Below are 26,930 nucleotides of genomic sequence, written 5' to 3'. Positions count from 1 at the left end.
AACAACTTTAGTAATATTTCTGACTGAATTTTGTAGTAAAAGACCTCAAAGAAAATGTATGCAGTTAACTTCTTGTGCAAACACCCTGAAAAATGAAATAAACCAAAGGACAGTGGAGCAGCCCTATAAAAATACAGAAATTATTTAGTGTTTGAACTGCATGCACACAAGCTGTCTGGAAAAGAAAACAGTAATATATGAGCAGTAGTAGTGATGTTAAAACAAAGACACCTATAGAGACATTTTTTGTTTATTTTTATTAAAAAAAAGATCAGATTTATTAGTGCCAATGTATGTTCATAGTAAGGTAACAGAAACTAAGCTAATCTGAGTAGCAACTTACATCAAAGGATATCAAAATAATATTTCTTGTCAGTGAAACATAATACTTCATTTAAACTCGATTCTTGCCAACTAGAAGTTCTCGTTTTCTGTCTATGAAGCCTTTAAAGAAAAGTTGCTACAGTCAAACAGGGTCCTGATAGAACTTGGCACATAAAGAAACAATTCAGTTTTCACCCACACAATACCTCTCACTCCCCTGGAGCATTCATTCATACAATACTTACATAATGCATATACATTATGACTAAAGCCATGTATGGCCTAAAGCACATAGAATATCTCAGTTCTAAACGTAACATATCTCTACATCAAAAGCAGGTCACTGTATTTACAGCAGATGATCTTGCTCTGCAGATGGGGCTTTCTCTTGAAGATCCTCTTGTTACCATATACTAAGATACCCGAGTCATCAAATGATTTATCAAATTAGAGGTGTATCTACAGGAAGATCTGTCTGACCATGTGCGAGGATTCTAAGGCAATAGTAGTAGTTGTTCCACAGGACTAGCGCTGCCATCATAACCTGACCTCGGAGCAGTAAAGCCTTCCTTCTCCAGATGCAGCCAGGTGTAGCGAGACATTCATGACCTGCAAGCTGTTGGCTCAAAAGTCTAAACCTTCTTGGTTTGTTTTAATTTTCAATGTTTATGGAATAGCACCATAGGAATTCACTCTTGATAACAAACAAACCCTGGGTCTGTTGTTTTGCTTTTTTTGCCATCACAAATAGTCTTACTCCCAGGGAAACAAACAAAGAAACAAAAACAACAAAAAAACCCCAACTCTTTGGGAAACCTCCCTCTTGGATACTACTGCATCTTAACTAAACCAGACAGTTAGGTCATTCACAAAGAGGTCCAAAAAAACAGAGTAGTAGTGGTTCCAAATGTACTGCCAAAACCAAATTCAGTAGAAGGAACTTCAGATGATCCTTGTGTATTTCTGTTTCTCATGGATACAGATTTTGATACAGGACAGGTTTTCATCTCAGTCTCTTTCTGTATTCAGTGCAAAATAAGAGCACATCATCAGAGATAGCTTACTTAAGCAGTAAACCAAACATTTTCAGAGGCTTACACTGTTCAAATTCAGTCAACTAGTCATCGGTCAACTAGTGATGACTGACATAACAGTTCCAACTTCTCAGTCATTAGTAAAACAAAATACTCTAAAGATCACTTTTGTTTCAGAAGTAGGACTTTCCAGTTTCAAAACACTGATAACCTGATATGACAGAAGAATTTGTAAAAAATACAGAATAATGCAGGAAGACTTTCCCATTTCATGTCTTCTTTCAAGTCCTTGTACAAACCGTATGCAGGATACAAAGTCAAAGCAACTGGATATAAAGTCAGTATTTTGAGTGTATGACCTGAAAGGGCTTTTTTCCCTCCTGGACACCATACAACTGTCAGAAGGAAGAACCATCTGCAGGGTGACTTCCCCTGAACTCTACTGATTGAATCTGCACGCATCTATGACAAATGTCAAACCACGAACAAAAGCTTTTATATTCTCCCTGCATGCAAAGTCCTTTCACAAGCTTTGCAGAGGCAGTCAAGTATGGAGCCTGCACGTCATCATCTTGACTGTTCCACTGGGATAGGTGATTTTTAAATTTTATTTCAGTCTCTGGTCTTAGAAGTCTTCATTTCAACTGAACTCATATAAAATATTTGAGTTAATAACTTCAGTTTTCTAAAAAAAGACAGGCCTTTCTTCCTTTCCACTATGCATTCCTTCTTTTTCACTCTCCTTTTCTGGCATAGAGGTTCTTGCGTTATTTTTTGGTGTGCACACTATCTGAGTATTTTATACTTCTGTATCGTATATGAAATCCTTTCTTGTTGATTGTATCATCAGTGTGAAAGTGAAGTAAGAGAGTTTCCCCTGCTGAATAAATTTCTTCTGGTGGCTAAAATAAATGAACAAAGAAATGAATTATCTTTCCACTCTGCATATTTATCCCCTTTGTTCTAATTTTTTTCTTATGGATATTTGTCCTTTCCTGTTATACCTTGTGTAATTCCACTGCGCTTCACACATCAGACAGAATACATCTGTCTTCTTAGGCTCTCAGTTATAGGCTAGGAATTTTTGAGGCAGACTGTGGAAATGACAACCTAAACTGGAAACTGGAGGTGAGGTTAAATCATTATGTTTGAATTTTTATCTACTGGCACAAGATTAGAAATTATTTCTTTTTGCTTTTGTATTATGGTGCACTTTTCCAATCTTGAGCTCAGGGCCTGAAAAGTATCTTTTCACACAATCAAAATAAACGTATCATCATACTTTCTGAATCTGATTTAACTTATCCAATTTGTATGGAGTATCTCTAATCTTTGCTTAGAAGACAAATAAGCAAAGCTCCTCATTCTTTTGTCATTCCTAGATTCTTTCTATAGTTCTTCTGGAGCCATGTAAGAAAAAATGAGCATATTATAAATGCTTCCTGAACTCCCCTCCTGCAAAATGTGGAGACTTCTTTTAAAGTGGAAGAATTTTATTGTGATAATTCTCAACAGCAGTGCATTTCTCTCCTTCTAAGGAAGAACGCAGCTAACCTTTTTTCTGAGTCAGTCAGTCCATTGTCAGAGACCTGAAGCTTAATGTAACATTATAAAACTAGATAAGAATATCTACTATTCAAAACATGTAAAGGGAAATGCTTGTACTATAAGCCTGCAAAATAATATTTAAAAAATCCCGCAAATGAGAGAATTATTTTCTTAATTATAAGGTGTAATAGCTGAATCTCATCCCTTCTTCACCCTTTCCTTCCTCTGCCCTGTCTTTTTTTTTCTTTTTGTTGTAGAAATAAAGAGTGTAGTACCTGGTTACTTACCCCAGATCCACAAAATCGACCAAGTCTCACAGCTGTCTTATCATGACCATCAAAGAGCTCCACATAATCGTAACCACAATCTGCCTCTTCCTCAACCTCAAAAGTCTGAAACATTAACTCGACCCGAAAGCCACGCTCTGCCACTAGCAGCCAGTCACAGTCTGCCTGAACTGGATAGTTGTTATCACCAAACTGAGCATGCGAGTATAGATCTTTGGACTTGGTTTCAGCTTTCAGCCGACCACCACACTCTGGACAGAGAAAAGAAAAAGAAAAAAAAGAAACTTATTAAGTGCAAATTGGCATTTTCCTTTCATAGATTTCCTGTTTTCTTCAGGCTGTCTGTATCTTTATAGCACAAGCATGTCAAACAAACAAGGTATGAAAGGAAGTAGTACCTGGTATAAAGACAAACCCATTATTCTGAGCTTTCCCTGTATAAATTATGTTTTATAGCTACAGAGACTTGAGAATATTACATAATTTTCAAGTGAAAGATAATCACTCAGGGAACACTGAAGTTATAAGAAATGTGGTTCAAGAGGTAGAAAATGATTCAGGTAGGCACTTGACTGACAAGGGCTCTAAGTGGGGTGTCCACATTTCAGTGGTGACAGCCCTTCCACAGGCATTAATGACACTGTGTAGAAGTAACAGAGGACGATGAGCTCTATCACACATGTAGTCAGTGATGAACAGGAGCCCTGAGCTGGAGATCCTTGCCCTGTGCCAAAGCAATATTTTCAGTATAAATCTCTAGTTCTACACAGTACTAAGATGTATGTGTTGCTTTAGAGCTTGTTCATAACTACTCAAAAGGTTCCTAATTTAAATATGAATGAACTTTACCATATAGTCCAATAGGTTGTTCTTTAGCAAGTTTGCACAAGGGGAACAGAATTTGCTGAAAATGCACTGAACAAAAAACAAAACCCAAAAAACCCCCCTAAATACAGTAGCTAGTACTTTACCCTTTCTAAATATTTTCTGCAGCTATTATTGAAACTCATGTTCTGTCCTACATAGCCAGTGAATTCAGCTTCTACTGAAATAAGTTACTGAATTCAGTAACTTAAATATACAGTTGTTATGCATTTGCCAGTTAAAAGCTCTATTATAATCCAACCTACAACAGATGGAAACTTGTATTTAAAGAAAAGATGCAATGCTTTTTACCTTTCTAAGCAATGGGTGGAGGCTTTTTTTCTTTACAGTTACAAATATTTCAATGGAAGCAGCATAATTTTGTTCTGGTTTCTCATCAAGGGCAATCTATCCCTTTTAGCATGCATAAAAACACCAAGTGCAAATGGGCATGAACAAAAATCTGAGATTCATGAGTTTAGATTTAATTTCTATAGATAATTCAATAGATACTTCTATCTGCATTTTTATAAAATGTAGCTACTATAAATAAAACATTTTATATCAACCCGAAACAAATTGCAAGATTCAAGCATTCCTAAGCTTTGGTGAAGAGATAATTTTAATTTTACTTTAGTGTAATGGATTCCACCCATACTAAACACATTCAACTGCAATGTTATATTGTGAGGTGTCACATTTCAGCTGGGAATCATTGACATCAGTGAGCAAGTCCTTATTTTTTAAAAACATATTGGTTTTTGTTAGTAGAAAAATGAAGGAATCAAAATACGAAATATAAATTATGCAATTAGAGCAAACCATTATGCATGACCTGTTGTTCAGTCTGAAATTTCAAATTTTTTTGCTTTTAAAGAACAGATAAGAGCACAGCATTAAAAAAAAAAAAGTCAAATGAGATAGTTCAAAGAGTTCTTTCTCATTTGTATTCTAATTTACTCAATTTTTTTCCCTTTCCTTTTCCTATTCTTGATTTTATTTACCTTTTCTTTTTTGTTTTTTTTTGTTTTTTGTTTTTTACTGTACTGCTGGCAACAGTAAGAACATCTCCCTCCTTCAGACACAGAACAGCTGCAAATGACAAAATGTTTAATGACCTGTCTGCGTTCTTTCCCTCTGCTTCCTACAGGGACAGGAGTTTAAAGGAAAGTTGCAGCCATACTAGCAACTATAGAAAGTGGCGATTCCCTTTCTTTTGCATTTTTCCCCTGGATTATAGCCTATAGATTTTAGAAATCACAAGTCTAATTTTCTATTTCTTAAGGGCTAAGTCGCAGCTTCAAAAGTCTCCATTCAGTCCCCTGCAGCCACGCTTGCTGAGCCCCACTACCAGCATGCACCATCACCATGCAGCTGTCTGCTCTGCTGCAGGAACAGTGTGCACACCTGACCATAAAGACTTCTTTCTAGATCAGCTAAGGAACAAAATCACTTTCTTGTTCCCTGACCTTTCTAGGAGCATGTAGGCTTCTTAAAACACAAGAGCAAACCAAACAGGCTGCACAGACAGGAAAAGCTTAAATCCACACTACCTGAAACCAGTGAAACAAGATTAGGAATTTGATTCAGCATTGCCATTACTGAACTATTATAGCCATTTTGGAAGCGACACAGAAGCCTAAACTGAGTGACATCTGAGATGCCCAAATTTGTCAGAAATCCTCCCACAGGTGGCAGAGAGGAACAGGATCTACAGCAGACCTGCAATCTCCTGCAGCAGAGGCTGGAGGCCAGCCACCATAAATAAGGCCATTGAGAAGGGAACTAGATGCCTATTTTAGGGCAACCAAATCACCCCCTGAGGAATGAAGCTTCATATTCTGTCAGGAGCATTTTTGTAACTTCCTTCTGAATGGCTTATGCCTTTTCTGAGAGGAAAAATATAGCAAAATCTCTTTCTAAAACTGTGTTGCACTTTAAAATCAGCATTTTAAAAGTTTTGCTCCACCCAGGGAAACCTTTCTATATTATGTATTTTTTGAAAATTTACTACCTCTGCTATTACAGTTTTATCCTCTTTTCTAAAATATTCAATGAAAATTTGGAATGTGGATAGTATTCCAGCCAAAAAAATTGTCACAGAAGGGAAATCATCATCATTAGTATCTTCTAGAATAAGAGACCATTAAATCCCAAAAATGCCAGAAATATAGCAGCACAGAGACCTTTGTGCATAGGATCCAGTAACTCTTTCCCTGCTGTTATATTACACAGGTCCTGAGCACAGGATGCAGTTACTGTTCTCCTGCTGTTATTATTACACAGGTCTTTCTACTGAATGAGTTCTGCCAAGAGGTAAGAAGTGAAGGGAGCAGCTTACTCAGCTCTCCCTGTCTATCCACACAGTTATGCAGAACTGAGTGTCACCTCTCCTACTTCCATTGCACACCGTCAATTATTATTTGCTAGAAAAAATAATATAAAGGAATACAACTCACTGTATATACACTTGTTAGAGATTTGTTAATTCACACTGTTGTCAAAAGCACAGAGGTAAAATTCCCCCTGATCATCCATGTTTGGCTTAAAGCTGCAGGAAAATGCTGCAAGATCAGAGTTGTGTCTCATTCAAACTCTGCCTCAAAGCACGTACTGGTGATGCCCTGTTCAGCTGAGCCAGCAGTTTGTGCAACAGCAGTGATTGTAAATACATGTCCTCTATTAAGGAAACAAACTCTATAATTTAACAACATTCTTAAAAAAGGGGCAGATTTTACTCTTCAGGCTTTCCCAGAAATGAACTCTTATGCATGCTAAGAGTTTTTACAGTTAAGGCACATAAAACTCAGTAGATAAATATACATGCTCCAATTCTGCAAATTGAAGTGAGAAGAATAAATGAGAAAGAAGTTTTACAACACCCATTTCTAGCAAGAGTTGTGACCTTCAACTATTTGCCCCGACTTAATTTAAAAATGAGTATTACCCCTCCTAGCTAATCTTCCATCTAAGAAAAGCCAAACAATGCTTATAATGTAATGTAATGCTTATAAAAAGAAATGTTTTCCACAAGAAAAACAAATTGAACTACAGGTAACCAAACTTTGCACTTTCCAGGCTGAGATAATGAAGAGTGACTGTCTTTCCCTGAAAGGCAAAATAATTTTATAAAATTTTAGAATTATTCTTAATAAAGCAGAAGGAAAAAAAGAGCAAATGCTAGCAGTGATATATGAGGAGTTGTTAGCTGAGCACTACACACCAACTTGATGAATACTCTGTGTAATATCAAATGATATTAACAGTGACTAATGACCCTGATTACCATCTTCTATTAACAACTGCTACCTGCCAGTAAACTTTATGCAGTAACACAGATATTTATACTAATTTTCTTTATTAAAATTTATTGTCAGATATTGGATGAAAATGAATGAACGTAGTAAAGACGGACATCATGGCTGAAGAAGAAAACGTAAAAAATCCCAAATCCTTACAGCAGAGGAAATTCAGAGATTCATCACTAGGGGCCACTGTAAGCCAAGCAACGTCAGGGAAATCATGAACACTCTCGAAAATATCCCAAGAAATCTATTAATGCAATTGCAAAACATTATTTTTCATTTCAGTTATTTCTGAAAGTTAAATGGCAAGTGTGAGGGAAATTATATTCTCATGGTCTTTAGAAAACTTTAACATTGTTTTTTTCCTGTTTTTCTTTGGCTTATCTTTCCTTTTTAGCTCTACAGGAAAGTAATAGCTGTTTACACAAAACCCAAACTTTTGTTTAAGTTAGAACAGAAAAGTAATGGAGGTGCATCACATACCCACGTGAAATATTCCCATTACAAATCCGATGAAAAGCCATTGAATCTTTTACAAACTAATGGCATGAATCTTACTATCTCTTAGACTATCTCTACCTATATAATCTTTTTATTGGATTTTGTTTCAAAATCTTTTAATCATTTATCTATAAAATTGAGAGATGAAACAAGAAACAGAGGAGGAAAAAATGTCTAAAATATTACAGAATACTTTCTGCAATCTCAGATTTTTCCTACTATTCTTAAGGTTTTATTATATTCAGTTGTTACACGGTCTTATCTGTTCACTCACCCTGTTCCTATAAAAGTAAACCTTTAATATATTCCACTAAAGAACATAAGGGAAATTATTAGTAAAGCACATCCTGATTTTCTGACCTGTAGAGTGTGTTGCTTGGAAGCCTTTTCTTTGAACTGATGCATCAGAAATAAAGCGGAGAAACATTTTGTTGCCAGTAGCAATTAGAGGATCTGGTATCTTATTGCCACATAAGCGTCCCAGAATTGGTGATTTTTCACTTTCACCATCAAATACTTCCAAGTGGTCATAAGCACATTCTTGATGTTGTTCTATTTCAAATTCATTGAAGGTCTGGGGGGGAAAAAGCAAATTAACTCAATGTAGAACTGTATGCATGTTTCAGAATACAAAGTAAAGGTAGTTAAGATGACAAATGTTAGCGTTACTGCCCCTACAAGCCTCTGACTTTGAATAACAAAGCAATTTTGAGAAAGTGGAGTTATAATTAAGACAGTGAATTTTAAAAGGGCATCATCCTTCGTATAAAGGACAAGGGGTAATGGGTGGAAATTGGAGCATAGGAGGTTCAAGGTGAATATACGAAAAAATTTTTTTACTGTGAGAGTGACAGAGCACTGGAACAGGCTGCCCAGGGAGGTTGTGGAGTCTCCTTCACTGGAGACATTCAAAACCCGCCTGGATGCGTTCTTGTGTGATGTGCTCTAGGTGACTCTGCTCTAGCGGGGGGGGTTGGACTAGATGATCTTTCGAGGTCCCTTCCAACCCCTAAGATTCTATGATTCTATGATTCTATGATAAAAAGGGATTAGAATCTTTCTAGCCAATCAACATCCATACCACAATATTAAATCTAGATTATAGTGACTTTTCTGTTGAATCTGTACCATTTGTAGGATAATTCCAAATTTATCAGAACATTCCAAACAGCAAAAAGCAGGAGATCTATTGGTTTCTCAGGTAGTTGAAACCTGATTGAAACATTTGTAAAACAATGTGCCATCCTCCCTCTTTTTTTTTTTTTTTTATTTACCTCACACCACAACTAAAGCCATTGGGAATGACCTTTACACATGAAGGGTTAAGCATGAAAGTTGTATTTTCCAATTTATTATCTAGAGATCTATTTTTTATTATTGCAATGCTAACAATACTTCAGGCTGCAGCCCTCATGCTAAGATCACACATTGGCTGGGAAATAGTTGTGAAAAACAGCAAAAATTTGTTCATTGCTTATTTAAAAAATCTTCAGCATAATCTTTTGCTGTTCTTAGTTCTCCCATGAAGATTAAAATCACTGCTATAGTTTGAATACAGTGATCTCAACATTTACATAATTACAAATCTGTGATGTCTCTTCTGCACTTCAAAACTTTCATCTTAGTTTCTGAGCTCTCTTAGTGTTTATGGAAGTTTGTAAGGACAAAGCTGGGTTTATTAAAAACTGTTAATTGCAAGTTCTTCAGAGCAGAGTCTGGCCAACTTACTTTTAAAAACTTCTGGAATTTAGATTTCTCAAACTCAAATTTCCCAACAAAGGTGTTTCCTACAGGTACATGCCATACCCTACAGAAACTGCTAAAACACAGACAACTAATACTCGCTTTTCAAATATGGAAGAGTGTCTTCCAAGACTGGGCAACAAATTTATTTCAAGGCGATATCTAAGATATTTCAGGTAAGACTTTTCCACCAGGGCTAAATTTCAACCAGAAACCTGAAGACTAAAATTCAGTAATTTCTTCTCATGTAAGCACCAAGAAGGTGATATATAGAATCACAAAATTTTCATGGTTCAAAGAACCTCTGAGATCAGAGTCCAACCATCAACACAAGAAAACCGAAACCACCAAAGAAACACAGACAACCACACAAACTCCAGTATAAAAAAACCCAAAACACTAAAAAATCCTACAACCTCGGCCACTAAAGCATGCAAAGAAGTGCCACATTTACACGTTTCTTAAAAACCTCTAAGGATGGTGACTGAACCACCTCTCTGGGCAATTTGTTCCAGTGCCTGACCACTTTTTCAGTACAGAAGTTCTTCCTAATATCCAATCTAAACCTCCCCTGCTGCAGCTTCAGGCCATTTCCTCTGGACCTATCGCTATCCTCTTGGGAGAAGAGGCCAACACCCACCTCACTACAACCTCCTTTCAGGTAGTTGTAGAGGGCAATGAAATCTCCCCTCAGCCTCCTCTTCTCCAAACAAATCATCCCCAGCCACTCCTCATATGAACTGCTCTCTAGACCCTTCACCAGCTTGGGAGCTCTCCTCTACACATGCTCCAGCACCTCCACATCCTTCTTACAGTGAGGGACCCAAAAATGAACACAGTACTCAAGGTGCAGCCTCACCAGTGCTGAGTACAGGGGCACAATCACTTCCCTATTCCTGCTGGCCACACTGTTCCTGATACACACAAAGACGCTATCGGTCTTCTTGGCCACCTGGGCACACATCTTGGTGGAAATTTTCAGAAATAACCTACAATTTAAGGTGAAATTCAAAATTTGTTTTGCTCAACAAAAGAATATAAAGGCACTTAGTATAAATACTCCCATGAATAGTCACATAGTTGGCTGTTTATGAAAAACAAACAAACAAAAAACAAACAAAAAAAATCCCAAACAATAAAGGATTAAAAAACATGAATTAAAAGGAAGAAAACTGAACTATCAAATACTGAGTAAATATAATAATTATGAATTCTCTCTGGTACATTAAAGCAAATCTGACCTACCAATTCACATTTAGGATTTAGCCAGTGTGAAATGTGACAGTAATTTATATATATCAGCTGTTAAGCTGACCTAAAGAAAATATAAAGAGCTAACAAAGTCTTTTGCCCAAAGAACTGAAGCGTTCAGAATAACACTTTTGTTTTGTGAAAAGTGAAGAGCTGCATGATGCAGAGGATGTAGGTTCATTTCACAAGAAAGTCTGGGAGTTTTATTACGGGAATGAAACTGCAGAGGCAGTGAAAACAGCTGTACAGCAGTCATCCTGCTGCTCTTAAATTGTAGTCAGTCATCCTACTTTTATGATGCCAAGTACGTGTTGTCATTTATGCCCAAATAAAATCTGATAGATTAAAAAACCCCACAAAATAAAACAGAAAGCTGAGAGACTAACTGTAAAAGGGAGTTAGTTAAATATAGAATTGAGTCAAGCCAACTTGGAATCAACAGGAGCAAGAGATGTGATCCAAGAGCAAGTTACAGAACTTAGTTTTCTTTTAAAAGAAAATGATACCATTTTTGTTCCCTTCTTATCAGTACATACAGATCACTTCTCACTATAAACTGTAACTCACACTATTATTTTTAATATTTTACTTACCACTGGGATTTCTAAGCCTGCGGGAGGACTGTACATGTTATACTGTGTCCCGCAAAGAACAACAGAGAAAAATCCTAAATCTGTTGCAAATCTAACAATTGATTCTTGCAATTACAGAGCAAAGCAAACAAATATGTTTTTTAAAGGAAAAAAGTCTTTTAAAAACTCAAAATGGCTAATATTTCAAAACACCCATTTTTTTAAAAAGCAATCCATTCCGAGCAGTGGATTAAGTTTGAAATAGGAGAACTGACACAAACTTTCCTTAAAGTTGAACATGACTGAATACTTGCTGATAATTTTCTATTACTTAGCACCAATAGAGTTCACAGATTATTTAATAAAGTTGGTAGCATAATTAAATCACACTATCTTCCAGGGACAAATACTTTTGAATACTCACCCCATCATGACTACAGTCCCCATTTTGATGGGGATCCCATTAGCGGGAATGGTATTTGGAAATGTTACATATAGCTTCGGAACATCCAGCACGTTCTATCTATAGCACTCAACTGAGTAGATACGTTGGTGGCACTTATGGATAGCTGCCTGAACGGGACACTTAAGTCTGTCTCCTATAAACATCCGGCTGATTAGCTTATGAAAATCTCTCTCCAATACATACATTTTCAAAGCCTTCTTTATCTATACATTTCATTTAAAAATTCTGACACGCTTATCTGTTTTTCCTAGGCTTCTTAATTACATCAAATGTTTAACTTTTCAGGAAGAGACTTTTCAATTATTATCAGAGTGAGAGCAACCACAACAAAAAATAAGTTTCTGTACACACACACCTCTCAAAAAATGATCACAACGTCACAATGCATGTGGTTTGTTACCAAAAATAAATCAATTCTCTCTTTGTTAAATTTTACTAAGTAAACTGTGAGAAGTAAACTTAAATACAGTGTGAAAGTCCAAGAAAAACATTCATCCATAGTGGAATGTGGTATTAATATTATTAATATGGCAACTTGCTGTACTAGACTTAAAAGACACTACACACACAGAATTTAGTATATTGACCCTAGCAACATGCACAGAAAAGTTGGTTTCAAATTCTAAATCATGAAGGTATTTTTGAAAATTCTATATAGTAAAATTCTGTTATATTTTTGTTATTTAATTGGTAAAAGCCCATTTAAAAGCCTTTTCTTTTAAGACAGACCATGTTATATTTCACCGAATAAATCTGAATGCTGGAATTTTGGCTACTGAAGTTAAAGGTAATGAAAAAGCTTTTACAGCCACATGCCCATGCCTGGCTGGTTTTGGTTTATTCTGTGAGGATGAAGAAGGCTTGCTCAGAATTGGCAGCAGGAAGGCTGCCTGAATCAGAACCTCATTTTTTACCTTTTGAATGGACAGAGCCTGCACATAACTCATTTTCTGCAACCCCCATAACCCCCAGGACCATTTAATCATTTTAATTCTGGTGAACAGGGATCCATACATGATTCCACATCAGCACCAGTAACAGTGACTATGTTTTGGCTAAGGTCAGGAGTTACGAGATGACAATATCCCTTTCATCCCTGTGTCAATATTGGCTATTGGTTCTACCTCTCTGAAGCAGACACATCTCTCTTAACTTTATGTGCTCCAAAACATTTGTTAAATCAATATATCAGATTTTAAAATATTTCAAGTCAGCTTTTGTTGTGGCTGTCCCCTAAGTACTTTGACTGAAGGAACAGCGGGGCTGATTTCAAAGCAGTAAATCTCCCTGGGTAGATTCATGCCTTTGGCTTCCGACAGAGGCTACAAAACCTCAGTAGGTCTGCAGAGCTCCCTAAGCTCTTCTATCTTGTCTTTAACCACTGTTCTCAGCCAGCTAGACATAAAGGTCACTTAGCTTTACTTAGGTTGCTCTTCTACTTACGCTAGAATTTGGAGCCATTTCCAAGTAAGAAGTCCAGATTCTTGTTTTCTGTACTTTTTTATTACTCCTCAAAAAAGTATAGAGCAGAAACCCAAAAGGTGTGTGGGAGAGGAGTGGTTGTAATGTAAAGTATTCCTCCTGCCCTTTGCTGTCCAGAGTATTTATAACCACCACAATCTTAAACTCACAGCTTTATGTTATTTAGTAGCCCCAGTCAGCCAGGAAAAGACAGGAGTGAGTGGATTTTTAGAACTGTTTACCTGTGAGCTGCAAACAGATAGTGAAGCTTAGTAACAGCTTCATATCGTTGAGTAGCAATTTGAGAAGCAGGTTTGGTGGAAGAAAAGAGAGAAAGGAAGGGTATGCAGAAACTCACCAATCTGACTCTCTGCCCGGGGGTGGCACTAATTTCCCATGTGCACTCCTTTCTGCTGGGATACTTGTCAGGCCAGTTGGGGCTCGTGATGATGCCATTGGAACTGTGGATCTTCTGTTCACACTCAGCTGTGCCAACAATAACATGAGTTAGTCTGAGGGGTCTGCATCCAGAGGTAGCCAGAAAAGTATTATTTTTTGTCAGGGGACCCTCTGAAGGGAAATAATCTTGAGGAACACAGGTAAGCACACTCTTCAGTATGCACCATGATGTTCTTACCTTTTAGAAAACACTTTAACCTAGTAAGCTTGTTTACTGATTGCTGTGAAAAATACACTATTGCTTACCATGGATGGTATTTTTTACTATTATAAAAAAAATACATGATAGATATTAAAATTTAATCAAATATTTTGCTATTCCCCCCATTCTATCCATATGAGAAATCCTGCCAATCCAACTTCAAATTATATTTCTTGAATAACTTATTTTTATCTCTTCTTGCTAATATTTGTACTGCAGCTAAAGAGCAAGCATTTTGATTTCTAAAGCACAGTTTCTAGGGACATATACAAATCCCAAGAACAGTTGAGACTAAACTGTATGTATCAAGATTAGTCATTCACATGGTAGCTGAATAACCAGAAGTGCATCTCTGTGAATAAATAACAAGAAGTAAAACTTAAGGCAAGAAAGAAACCAGTTTCATTTTTGTATTTATTTTAACAATCTTAGATTGTTCTATAAACATCAGAGAATCATTGAACAGGAATCTTTTAGAGCAGGCAAGTATGATTCCAACACCAATGACAATGACAATGATTCACAAAGGGCATATCTTCACTTGCAAATTAAATCCATGCTAGGATGCAGCTTTGAGAAATTACAATAACTCACAGGATATTGCACACTTGAGGTTCATTTGCAGATAATTTAAATTCTACTTAAGCTCCAAAGTCTACTGCTTTCTTCGAGGTAGCTGCACCTTGAGACAGCAAACAGGAAGAGAGATGCACAGGGACTCGACTGGAATTTAGATTGTCTGAGTATGTCCCCTAAAATAAACCCACAAAGGGAAGATATGGTTTCAACCTGACTGCAAGGAAATTAAGTGCTACTGATAGGAGCAAATGACAACTTTACCAGGCTTCTCTCCAAAAACTTTGTACCTGTGGTTAATAGAGCATTAAATAAATAATCTAGCACAGCTTTAAATGTTCTATACTTCACAGCAGTATTAAAAGCAGCACCCCTTGCAAATGATCCAAAGTTTTCCAGACTGCATTCCTGTGGACCTCAAACTCAGCCACACACAAATGCTGGAGATGGAGGTGATGGGGAAGGGGGGATGGGGGAGTGTTTAAGCCCAAATGTCTAAGCCCCTGTTACCAAGATCTTTCCTTTCTTTTCCTTGGAAGGAGAGCTGGAGAGAGCTTTCTGTCAGACAGTTATATAATCACCCATTCAGCTACCTTGCTACTTACCCTCCTTGCAGTCATGTTTGTTTTCATGTAGCACAAATCCATTTCGGCACTGGCAAACGTAGCTCCCTACTGTGTTGATGCACTCGTGTTGGCAGCCACCATTGTCCTTCGAACACTCATCCTTGTCTAAGAAATACACAAGGTTGGATGAGCATCACAGCTAGCAGCAGTCCTTGTTACCAGAAAGAAAAATGTTAAGCACAGCATTTGAGTCTAGAAAAGGATAAACTAAGGCACAGTCATTCTTCTCAGTATGGCAGCTTTGTGGTACCTTAGTTCTAACCGCTCATTGCTCTGCCTGTAACCTTGCACCATGGCACAAATAGCCTGTCTCATCTTTCTAGGGGAGAGGACCACTAGTAAAACAAACAAGCTAAATCAAAGGAATTAAGACAGTTATCAGCATTTACTCTTTCAAGAGGACCAGCTGGTGAAATTTCAGAAATATCCCATCCAAAGCCTTATTTCAGTAAACAAAAGTTGTGTAATCTATAGACAGCACATGAAGTATTCAAACTCTATAGAAATTCCAAAATTTAATACTGTTATGTTGAAAGCAACATGCAGGCCAAACATGGTTTCAGGGCCTGTACGTTAAACATGTAAGAAAAGATGGATTTAACATAAACTTTTGTAATAAACTTATTTTTTTTCCCCAGTAGAGTGACAGTGTGCTTTGCTTTTAATGATTCTGGACATTACAGAACCTCACAAAAAGAAAAACAATTAATTGAAAAGCATACAAAAGAAACTGGCATTACTTATTTTAAGGATATCTGCAATATAGCATGCACATAATCCTTTAAAAGAGTGTTTAGTGTGTTAGAAGTAAAGCAGAGAGTAGGGGAGGAAATATGACCTGCATTAAAGAGCTACAAATTTGTTGCATGGAAAAAAGCCAAACTAGATTAACAGGCTGTCATTCTAGCAAGAGGCCTCAGCTGCCACACTTCTATGTCATTCAGCTCCTGTCATTTTAGGTGAGACTGGTCCATTAAAAAAAACAGATTGCTCCTGGCATATACACATACATGTATATATATGTATACACGTGTATGTACCTAAATAAGTATAGACACATATATGTATATAAAGCCTGAGCTATAAAAACATACACCTATATATAAATATATATAAAGACACAAACATCCATATTTAAAAATTATATCTTACAAACTGTATCATTTCAAGATGCAAAAGAAAGGAGGAAGAAGAGCAAAGAAATTGTGGTCGTCTCAGAGGTCCAGCTGTTGCAGGGCTGGAATACAGAGAGTTCACACCCCCTTCAGCCTCATGTACCTTAGCAACAGTGAATGTTATCTCCAAACAAGGTAACACACGATGTTTCAGACTTTAGTAGGCACAGCAAGAATTTCTGTAGATTACAAGTCACTACGGATAATTTAAGTCTGTTTTTGTCGTCTTACTTATGTACTTTATTCCCTGCCTTTACTGATACTCGTATTCAGTAACACAACAGAGGAAGTTTGCATTATAATTGCATACACAAGCTTTATCAGCCAAAATGTATGCAACACTTGACCCCTTGACTTGCAGGTCTTTTCATTAAAATCAGCTTCCACTTACATTACATGGTGATATTGCACATTATGGAAAAATTCTGCAAGTCAAACCCAAACATCCACCACATTTTGTCCTGTAAATCTCAAATCTGTTTGCACTGAAAATTTTTGGAAGCTTTCTGAAGATTTGAACAGATTTGAAGGTCAAGAAACAGCCAAAAACATAGGCAGCTCCCAGAATGATAGATCCAAAAGCTCATTCTAGTTGTCATTTTGCTGATGAAAGAAGCATAAAAGCTCCACACTACATTGTGCACCTTGCAATGCAAGTCCCAAACTGAGACAGTACATTTATATTCAAGCAAAAGTCTTGATCTTTCATCTTTGCCAAAGCAAGCACTATTGTAATTCATTCCATGTTTCAAGAGAAAAACAGTAACAAGCAAATTAGAAATTAGATGTAATATGAAATAACTCTTCAGTATTCCCTGTTCTAAACATTAGTTTGTAGGTTTCTACCAAAACAACAAAATAAATGGAAGGCAAGCTCAAAATGCCTTCAGGTTAGGCTTCCAAGTACAGAGTATGTACACAAATTCTAAATAAAAGCCCTGTCCATTTTAATCTTCCCCCAAACTGTGTGAAAATACTAAAAAGTATTTCAACAGGAATTACATTCCTGTTCTCTAAAATAATGTTAAGATACGAGTGCATAAACAAGCATTTACATGTTTGATCTCCTCAGAGATAAAAAAATGGACAGAAGGGAGAAAGAAAAAGCTTTGGAACATAGTTGAACCACAATAATTAATTGTACATGGTTAATCAAGGATGCAACTGTTGAACAAGCCTTCCTCACACTTCAGAATTCGGAACAGACTTTCTGTCAAATTGACTGCCCAGTTTAAAAATTCATGAAAAAACAATTAGTCTGTATTAGTTACAGGAACAAATGTTTTGCTATGTAAAAACAAAACCATTTGTTATGCTGACAGATGGAAATGAGTCTCTCCATTTTGAATGGATACTTTCTCTTCTCGTTTTAGTACTCAGAAGAGAGAAAGATCCATTCTGAACCAAATATTAGATTGAATCATTCAGAGGACAAATGATCATACCTCTGAGACTCTCAGAGGCAACCAATCTGTGAACAATATGCAGTTGGCCTGAAGGGACCTGTATCAAGTCCTTGCAAAATTCAAACCCAAAAATTTTCTTTTTGCAGACAGCTTTCTTGTCTGTAGAAAAAAACGTACCAAGATGGCACCAGAGAGGAGTTTGTGCTCCAAAACAAATTTGCTCAAGGCTAGACATGTTCTAGCTTTCTCTTTTAACTGCTCAATGAATCATCACCCAAGAAAAAAGTATTCCAACAAACCTCATTTCTATATTACATCAAAAACCATATACATTATGAATGATCATGGAAAGAATCATGTTTATTTAAACCACTGAAGTAACTAAAACTTATGATAAATGGAAGCAGTTTAGTGATATATTATCACTGAGTATTAATCATACAACTACACAAAGACTGATTTTAAAAAGTGGGCTATCTTCTTGGAAACATCAGAGAAAAATAAAAAGTATATATATATTATTGTTAACATTTTTTCCTCCTTGAATTTACAGATGTATTTTACACTCCTCTAGTCTTCCAGGCCCAACAGACTGCATTACCTTCTAATAAGAGAAGGAAGAGAGAGTAAAAGAGAGAGTAAAAAAAACCTTAGTTCCAGGAACCTTATAGTTTAGAAGCCTAATATCTAATTACAAAAAAACCTTTAATAAAAATTAACATATCATAATTGCTTAGCTTCTTCTCTTTATAAAAGAACCTATATTATAAATACGGAAGAGTGTCTCTGGAGATTAGCTAGATCCCTGCAATGGCTCCCAAATGAGCTTTCCTCAGAACTGTCCCATCAAATGTAAATTTTACAAAATGGTGAAAAAAAAGTTTTTCTCACTTTCCAGTAGCACCTGTCTGGCTGTTAACACCATTTTACAGCCAAAAAAATTAATTTATGTTCTCTTATAACAACATAAATACCTTCCTAAAGCAGGTCAATCTGTTGCCCCGTGTCACTGTTTGCTTTCACAGTTTATCACAGTGGATTCCAGCCACCCCAAAAATGCTTTCAGTTGTCTGAGCTGGAGCTGGGCCATGCTTTCTCAAATGCAGCCATGCCTGGAGAATTCACCACCAAAAGAGTTAACAAAAAAAAGTTCTTTGGCTGTGTTTGAGGGACACACTACAAACTTATCTTACTTACCTACCTATATTTCTTGCTCAGCATCACATATGTCCTTTATTGGCAAATAGACTGCAAGATGCAGCTTTTGAGCCATAACAGTTTTTGTTGTTTGTATTTAATTAATATAATTTTAAACACCTTCCAGCAAATATCTTGGACACTAGCACTAAGTATTTCTCCAGATACCATTCTGAAAGTATTGTATTGTGAAGTCAAGTATAAAAACAGGCAAAAAACCCACTTCATCAGCTGAACAGCGATCAGCTATCAACTCCCAAAATTAAAAATACTTGAATCACAGATTCGTCATGGCTGGAAAGCACCTTTGAGATCACTGAATTCAACCACCAACCACAACCTCGGCCCCTAGAGTATGCAAAGAAGTGCCACATTTACACGGTTCTTGAATACCTCCAAGGATGGTGACTCAACCACCTCCTGGGGCAGCCTGTTCCAGTGCCTGACCACTCTTTCCATATGGAAATTCTTCCTAATATCCAATCTAAACCTTCCCTGCTGCAACTTCACACCATTTCTTCTGGTCCTATTACTATCCACTTGGGAGAAGAGGTCTCCCCTCAGCCTCCTTTTCTTCAGATTAAACAACCCCAGTTCCCTCAGCCACTCCTTGTCATACGAAGTCTAGACCCTTCACCATCTTGATAGCTCTCCTCTGGACATGCTCAAGCACCTCCATGTCCTTCTTATAGGGAGAGGCCCAGAAATGAACACAGTGCTTGAGGGGCAGCCTCATCAGTGCCAAGTACAGGGGCACAATTGCTTCCCTACTCCTGCTGGCCACACTATTGCTGATACCAGCCAGGATGCCACTGGCCTTCTCGGCCACCTGGGCACACTGCTGGCTCATGTTAAGTCAGCTGTCAACCAGCACCCCCAGGTCCTTTTCCTCTGGGCAGCTTTCCAGCCACTCTTCCCCAAGAATGAAGTCTCAAGGTCACTCTTCATTGACAGACCAATAGCATTTACATCCATATTAAGGCATTCAGGGGTAAGAAAATTAGTGTTTTCTGACCACCCTGAGAGTTTTGCCTGATGAATTATTCAGAGATGATAACCTCTTCTTTAGCTCAGGAGTTTGATTTGTCTCAAGCATAACAAAGTTTCTGTTTTGATCAGAAAAAATTGTCAAAAGGGGAAAGTCAGATAACAAAGAATAATAGAATCTGCTATAACAACTGGAAGAGAGTTGACAAAGTGTAAAAATAAAACACCAAACTATTTGAACTCATGAAATGAGAGATTGACAGAAATGCATTATGAAGCATTCAGTAAATGTACATACTTACAGACTCAAAGACTTTATCAAATAATCTTTCATTGAAGGGGAAGATATATATATTATACTTAGGACACATCACTCATTTCTATTCATTCAAAACACCTAAGTTCAGAGTTATTGCTGGCTAATAGATTAATTGTAGTGACCAAGGGTATCATTTAAAACTTATATTTTTTTAAATTATCAGGAAAAGCCTGTGTTCACCTGAGGGGAGAAATGGAAGTATATTTCATTCAGAAGTGAAAAAGACAAGGGAAATAATGGTTTTGAAGGATTACGACCTGATGCTTTGAACTCCACAAATTGTAGTCTAATTTCCCCAACATACAGTATGGGCCTGACTTCTTCCTGTTTCTTCACAAAGCTATAATTACTAGTTTTATCTGGCATAGCTGTTTAAATCCCAAAAATATGCAACAAACTTTATTTGCAGGCCATTTTTAGAACTGGAAAATGCCAATACTTGGTCTTGTAAAAAGTCAAAATACGTGACTATTCCTGCTGGCGCTACTAGGCCTACATAAAAAGACTAGTTGAGTAACTGTTTCTAGGAGGAACAGTTTCCGACAAATAATCAGTAAACCTTGGAAGCTAATACAAAATAAAAAATTAAAAGTAAATGCTACTGTATGTAAAGATGGATCTGAAAAACTGAGCAGAGAAATGTGATTAACAAAAAAATTCAATATGCTTTAGAAGAGGTAAAATGTTTGTTAATTTCTTTGTATGAGATGAAACACTTTTTCTCGGCTTTCACAATTGCTGAAGAAAAATAATGAAATCTATTACAGAAATGTATACATTGAAAGTCTAAACTGTTCGTCCTGACAGCTGTTTTCTTCACTTTCCAAACCAGATCACTTACACAATATAGTGATTCTTATTACTGGGTTGTATTTAAGTTATTAATTATCAAAGTTAACCAATTAAATACCATTTTAATTTCAGCTTTGATTAAATATTTTTAGCAAACAAACACTAGAAACAGTGCCTGATAATACATTTTGCTACATGCTAAACCTTCAGGATTCTCCAGATTCATATCTTTAACTGCTATAAAAAAAACCCAAACTTGGGGATAGAATTCAAAGCCCAAATGCTTCTGGATGACTTCCAATTTGGGGAGATAAGATACCTATGCACGTGTACATGTCTGTGAATGCACAACAGGAACACTCAACAAAATTCCACTACTAACCCCAGATGGTATCTTGCCATGGCCAAGTTATTATAGTCTAGTCTCAATGGGCAATTTCAAAGATGACTGATTTGCAAAGATGACTGTTGTGCAAGTATTTCCTCAAATCTTCAGCTTCACTCCTGTCTAACTTCATTCAACAATACACATCCTCAGGTGATATAAACCTCCATGGCTCTCGTCTGCCTTAATGAAATTACACTTACAACTAAAAAGACACATTTTTGGAAGGGCAAGATCTTAAACTCTGTTCTTCTGAAAAACATTAGGGAGTGCAAAGTTTGGCAAGAAAGAACCCATAATATTAAACAAATATAGCACAAAGTGGTATTTTCACAAATAATGCATTATATTAAGAGATCTGAGTAAAAAACCACATGGGTAAACAGTATGTAATTCATATCACATCACAACTGGGATTTGAAAAAACAGCAATAAAAACTGAAAAACACTTCGTGAATTTGCTTTTTTTCCTCTCTATCTAGCAATGTTTGTGTATCTCTGCTGTGGTTTAAAAATATATGTGTTCCATATATTTCCTACTATGCACAGACATTACAACTCAGAATAGTGTTTTTTGAGAGGAGACTGATTTACACTTATATAAGTAAAACAAAATCAAAGCTACCACAAAATTTTAAAGGAAAAAGCCACTCAGTTTTCATACCAAAATATAGTATTCACTTCACCTATGTGTATGCTCAGAGGCACTCACAGGTACACAAGAGCAATTTTCTATACCTGAGAAGAAGTGTGCCTTGAAGCCTTTTTTTGACACAGTGTTGTCAGATCTGAACTCAATTCGCATGTTGTTGTACTGAGAGGTGATAACTTCAGGCACTTCTGTACCGCAGAATTTACCATGTAGTTTAGAATCAGAAGAAAGGCCACTACGAATCTCCACGTAATCATATTTGCAAACCTGAGAAGAGAAAGAAATTTTTTGGGGCGGCAACCAAAAGAAAAGCATGACATTATTACTTACAAATAGAAGAACTCTGATTTGTATATGTTGGAGGATAATAATAATAATAATAATAATAATAATAATAATAATAATAATAATAATAATAATAATAATAACAACAACAACAACAACAACAATTTTTTCACTTCTTTGTGACTTAAAACATTTTAAATGCTTACAAAGGTTCACTGATTTTTTGTAAGAATATTTTAGTCACTAAGGCATAGCTATACTATGCATTACATTTAAAACTATATTTTGACAGATACACACATACTAATCTGTATTTAGTATCTAAATTTCATTGTTTTATAATGTTTCCATAAAATTCCAGTGACATTAGACTAGAATCTAGAAATATTAACCTTAAAAATTATACCTATCTTTGCACTGTAAACCACATATCCAGAACCTACAAACATTCTACTGCTTTTTAAAAGAAATATTTTCACTTAGAAACTTACAAGATAGGTTTTTACCATAATGTATTTAAGACAGACTCTTCTATTTACAAATACATAAAACTGCACAATTAAAACTGTATCTTTCTATAAGAGTAGCATTGCTATAATTTGGAGGTCTGATGCATGTCATTTTCATTAAAAGGTTAAAAACAAAACAGAGTAAAACAATGTAATATAAAAGCCTTATCCAAGGCCTCCCACTCGTGATAATACTTTCAATGCATAATCCCTTGGCCAACCTAAAGCCTTCTACCCACAAACTTCTAATCTTCTTAGGCTCAGCTATCAATCATTTAATCAAATATGTCCCAGTTGACTGCAATTAATAGCTTAAGAGAACACAGTGGCCAGGAGAGCTTAGATTGTCTATTAAACCCAAGTTGTATTTGATAAATCGCAATTTCTAGTCAAAGAAGAAATGTCAGAGGAACTGGAGGAGAACTATAGAATAGGATGTTTTGGCCTTTTTTTCTCTCTCTCCCTAGGGAATACTAAGTTATTTTCAACATTTGCAATGTTTTAAAATACAATACGTTCTAGATATAGATTAAATTTGCATTGTTACTAGAAAAATGTTTATGTGTTGCAGAGTTGGAAAGAGACTAATTCAGTTGAAACTATATTTGCACAATATAAAGTATACAAAAAATTATAAAACTTGAGTTACTGCCACATGCTGATTTATATTCATTCTAAGAAAAATTTCTATGAATGCATGTAATTTTCAAACATAATTCACAATGTTAATAAATCCCAGCAACTTCAGCATTACATCAGTGGTGAGTTTTGATGGTTTCATAGCTTTAGATTAGAAATTAAATGTAATTTTGGAAAGGTCTTCCTTCATACAGCAGTATATTAAAAACAAATAACAATAAGTTAAAAGTAAGATTAAGATTTTAAATGGTAAATGTAAAATATTAACATTGTAATATTGGACAAGATATATTAAACAAATATACCAAAATCAGAGCATTTGCTAAGTGTACACATTTTACGTCTGCACTCAAGACAACATCTTAGAACATTCCAGGTATTGTATTTATATTTCTGATTTCACAGGTACCATTATTAGTACTACTACTCAATAATATAAAGATGAAACTAATTTAGTAGGCACAGGAGAGGACCAAATTAAAGATCTAAATGTTGAAAAATATTATGTATATATATTCCATAACTGCTGAAGTTATGTGCCTTTATGACCCTGGAGGCTGCCCAGCTCAAACACTGCTGCTGTTCTTCTGTGTCTTATTTCTGGTGCTGCTTCCTTTAAAATATTCCTCCATGAGATACTTGTGATTTATATGCTCCCTTGCTTCATCACTAATCAGAGCTTATGTATATTCTTTGTAGTCATATTCTGTAAAGATGATTTGGTTTCTCCAGATTTTCTCCTCTTGAATTCTTTCCAACATGCCTCAGTCATTTGCTCTGTTTTACTTTGTTGATAAAAAAGTCAGCTGAGATTCAGCAGAGAATTTCTTTTCAATTTCTTGTACTACATATACATTTAGATGTTACGTAAAAGAGAGCTAATTCTCTCCATGTTTGTTTTGAAAGAACCCAGAAACAGTCCCAAAGTGAAAATAAGAATATCTATGGATATTGTCAGCATATAAGCAGTCAGCAAGGGTTTTATAAGATAGTATCTATTTTTGAACACTCAAGAAACTGTTCAGAATGTAACAGAATGTGCATCTCTTTGTTTGGAGTTACTTACTTCATTCCCTTCTAACTCAAAAAACTCAAACTTCATTGAAATTCGGTATTGCGTTGGGGCAACCACCTGCCACACACAGTTTTTGTTTGGAGGATACTCTTTGGGCCACCCTGGTGTGGTTATAGTCCCATTTAGCTTTGTCAGGAGTCCTCCACAAGCAGCTGTAAAATTAAAGGGGAGAGCATCGTTTCACCACGTTTTACTATAAACAGAAGCACACTGAGAAGTTCAGTCCTTTCATTACTTACACTGCTGTAATGCCCAGACAGACTAATCAGAATCTTGTTTTATCATGCTTGGTGCAAACAAAGAGAAAGAGACAGCCCCTATCTTGAACAGCGTGCAGGTTTGCAGGCAGAGATAAGTTTCAGGACTACACAAAGCCTTATCATATTCATTCTTTTCCCTTCCCTCCAGAGACTCTGGTTATTCTCTCACAGCCTTTCCCATGCAAGTCCGCTGACCTCACCGCCCTCCCCAGGACCTTGACCACCACTCTTCTGACAGACAGACTGCTTAAGATGCGCTTTGCATTTCCCCAGCTTCTCTACATGATTACTGATCCAGAACTAGCCCCATCTGTCTCAGCTCATACAGCTGTATGTGCCTCCCATTACCTACCAGACATGATCACTTCCTTGGGATAGCAGTTGTGTACTCTTGGGTCACAATTTCTTTTGCTGAAGTATGGATGTTCAAGTAATAGAGAAAACTCCTATTCAGCATATATTTGGAAATAATACTCACCTCCTTACAACTGAGAAATACTGTACTATGATTGTGAATGCAGTTCAGATACTAAAGGATGAACACATTAATCTCTTCCATCTGTGGACTTTTTTTTCTTTTTTTCTTTTTTTGTAAAAAAGGAAAGTAATGGGATTTGCAGGAGTTCTTGATCACGCTCTGCTTCATTCATAGTATTACAGCACTGTGACAGCACTGGAAATTATCCATAAATCTCTCCTGAAAGAGCTGGTGGGGGAAGCTCAACCTTCTTCTGCCTGCTCTGTGTTAGCATTGAATGCTTTAAAAACTGCCTGTTCCTACCTAGCTGACAGTTTCACATATTACATCTACTTGACCTAACACACCTGACAGAACTCTCCAGTTTCTGTGTCTGGGCACACTTGGCCAAGCCAGGCACATACCTGTCTTCCTCCTGGCATCTGGCTTTCCATGCAGAAGACTTCTTGATGTACACATAAAGGTAATCTGACAAGGGTGGGGGGACTAACACCCTGGGTCACACCTCAATGTGTCAAAAAAGAGCAGGCACAGGTTTACAGACCAGTCAGATAACACAAGTTATGCGCACCCCCCCCCAGATGATCCAGTCTGGGTCAGTACAACTACTGCTAGTTTTCAATTTCTGCTTTTCAGCATCACTCCATTGCTCCTTCAAGCAATGGTGGGAAATGTGGAAATACTGAAAAAAAATCTTAAAGCTTTCTAATATGCTGCCAGCAGGACAGATTTGGATTAGACCAGCATGAAGCAATTTTCTGTGCATGTCAACACTGCAGTGAAACATTGGATAGAGTTTCTGAGTTATAAGCTTCTACTCTGGCATCATGAGTATATTAATACAGCCAGGTCACCCCTCAAATTCCCAAACTATAACAAGGACATGATGCTTGCTGTGACTACACAGTAATTATAACTCAGCAGTCCTGAGAAGAATCTATGTACAGGGAGTGCTACCTCACATGGAACAAACATAGGGATAACTTAGGATTTTTTTCTCCATGCTGCGCTGCACGACTTCAAGCAACTCCTCTTTGCCTGACCTGCTTTAAACTTTGAGTGCTGAAGAGGTTTTCCTTCTCTCTTTTTCAGAGGCAGAAGGAAGAGTTTTCTGAAAGACAGGTAATCTTCCCTAATATTCTGACTCAGGTCAGCAAGCAGACTAAACCAAATTCCTTGCATAAATTTGGGCTGATTATCAAAGGTCCAGAGATCAAACCTCTGTCTTCATGGCCTCCCTTAGATTAACCTTAGTTTCTGCATATTGCCTAATATGCAGACATCTAAATAAATTGTTTTTCCATTGTGTTCACTATTACAGCAGGGGAAGGTAGGGGAAGATGTGGAAAACAACAAAAAAAACCAACTGGCTCAATGAGAGCCACAACCTAACATGCTTGTAGACTATGACTATCACCACCTCACACAAACACACATCCAAACAAACAAAACCAACCCCATAGAACCACAAGCAGAAGAACAAAAAATGCAAAGAAATGATGCAAATCTACCCCAAATTGTGAAAAAAACATGAATTAAAGGCAAGAAATTG

General features: G+C 36.6%; 1 protein-coding gene across 4 annotated transcripts in view; it reads right to left on the bottom strand.

The window, feature by feature from the left end:
* Window positions 1–234: 234 nt before the first annotated feature.
* The window catches only part of TLL1 (tolloid like 1), a 134,461-nt gene continuing 107,765 nt past the window's right edge, over window positions 235–26,930 (bottom strand). For 2 of the 4 annotated variants that reach the window (XM_051618948.1, XM_051618949.1), the window contains exons 15-21: window positions 24,632–24,792; window positions 22,219–22,399; window positions 15,199–15,324; window positions 13,715–13,842; window positions 8,224–8,437; window positions 3,194–3,444; window positions 235–2,260 (exon numbers count right to left, since the gene is read on the bottom strand). In XM_051618948.1, the coding sequence (XP_051474908.1) occupies window positions 2,126–2,260; window positions 3,194–3,444; window positions 8,224–8,437; window positions 13,715–13,842; window positions 15,199–15,324; window positions 22,219–22,399; window positions 24,632–24,792 (1,196 nt within the window). In that variant the 3' untranslated portion in view covers window positions 235–2,125. The remainder of the gene's footprint in view (window positions 2,261–3,193; window positions 3,445–8,223; window positions 8,438–13,714; window positions 13,843–15,198; window positions 15,325–22,218; window positions 22,400–24,631; window positions 24,793–26,930) is intronic. The other 2 variants (XM_051618950.1, XM_051618951.1) reach the window with 1 other exon arrangement.

This window comes from Apus apus, chromosome 4, assembly GCF_020740795.1.
Source record: "Apus apus isolate bApuApu2 chromosome 4, bApuApu2.pri.cur, whole genome shotgun sequence".
In the NCBI taxonomy this organism is placed as follows: domain Eukaryota; kingdom Metazoa; phylum Chordata; class Aves; order Apodiformes; family Apodidae; genus Apus; species Apus apus.
The sequence above is the reverse complement of the archived record's forward strand: the minus strand, read 5'-3'. Positions and strand labels throughout refer to the sequence as shown.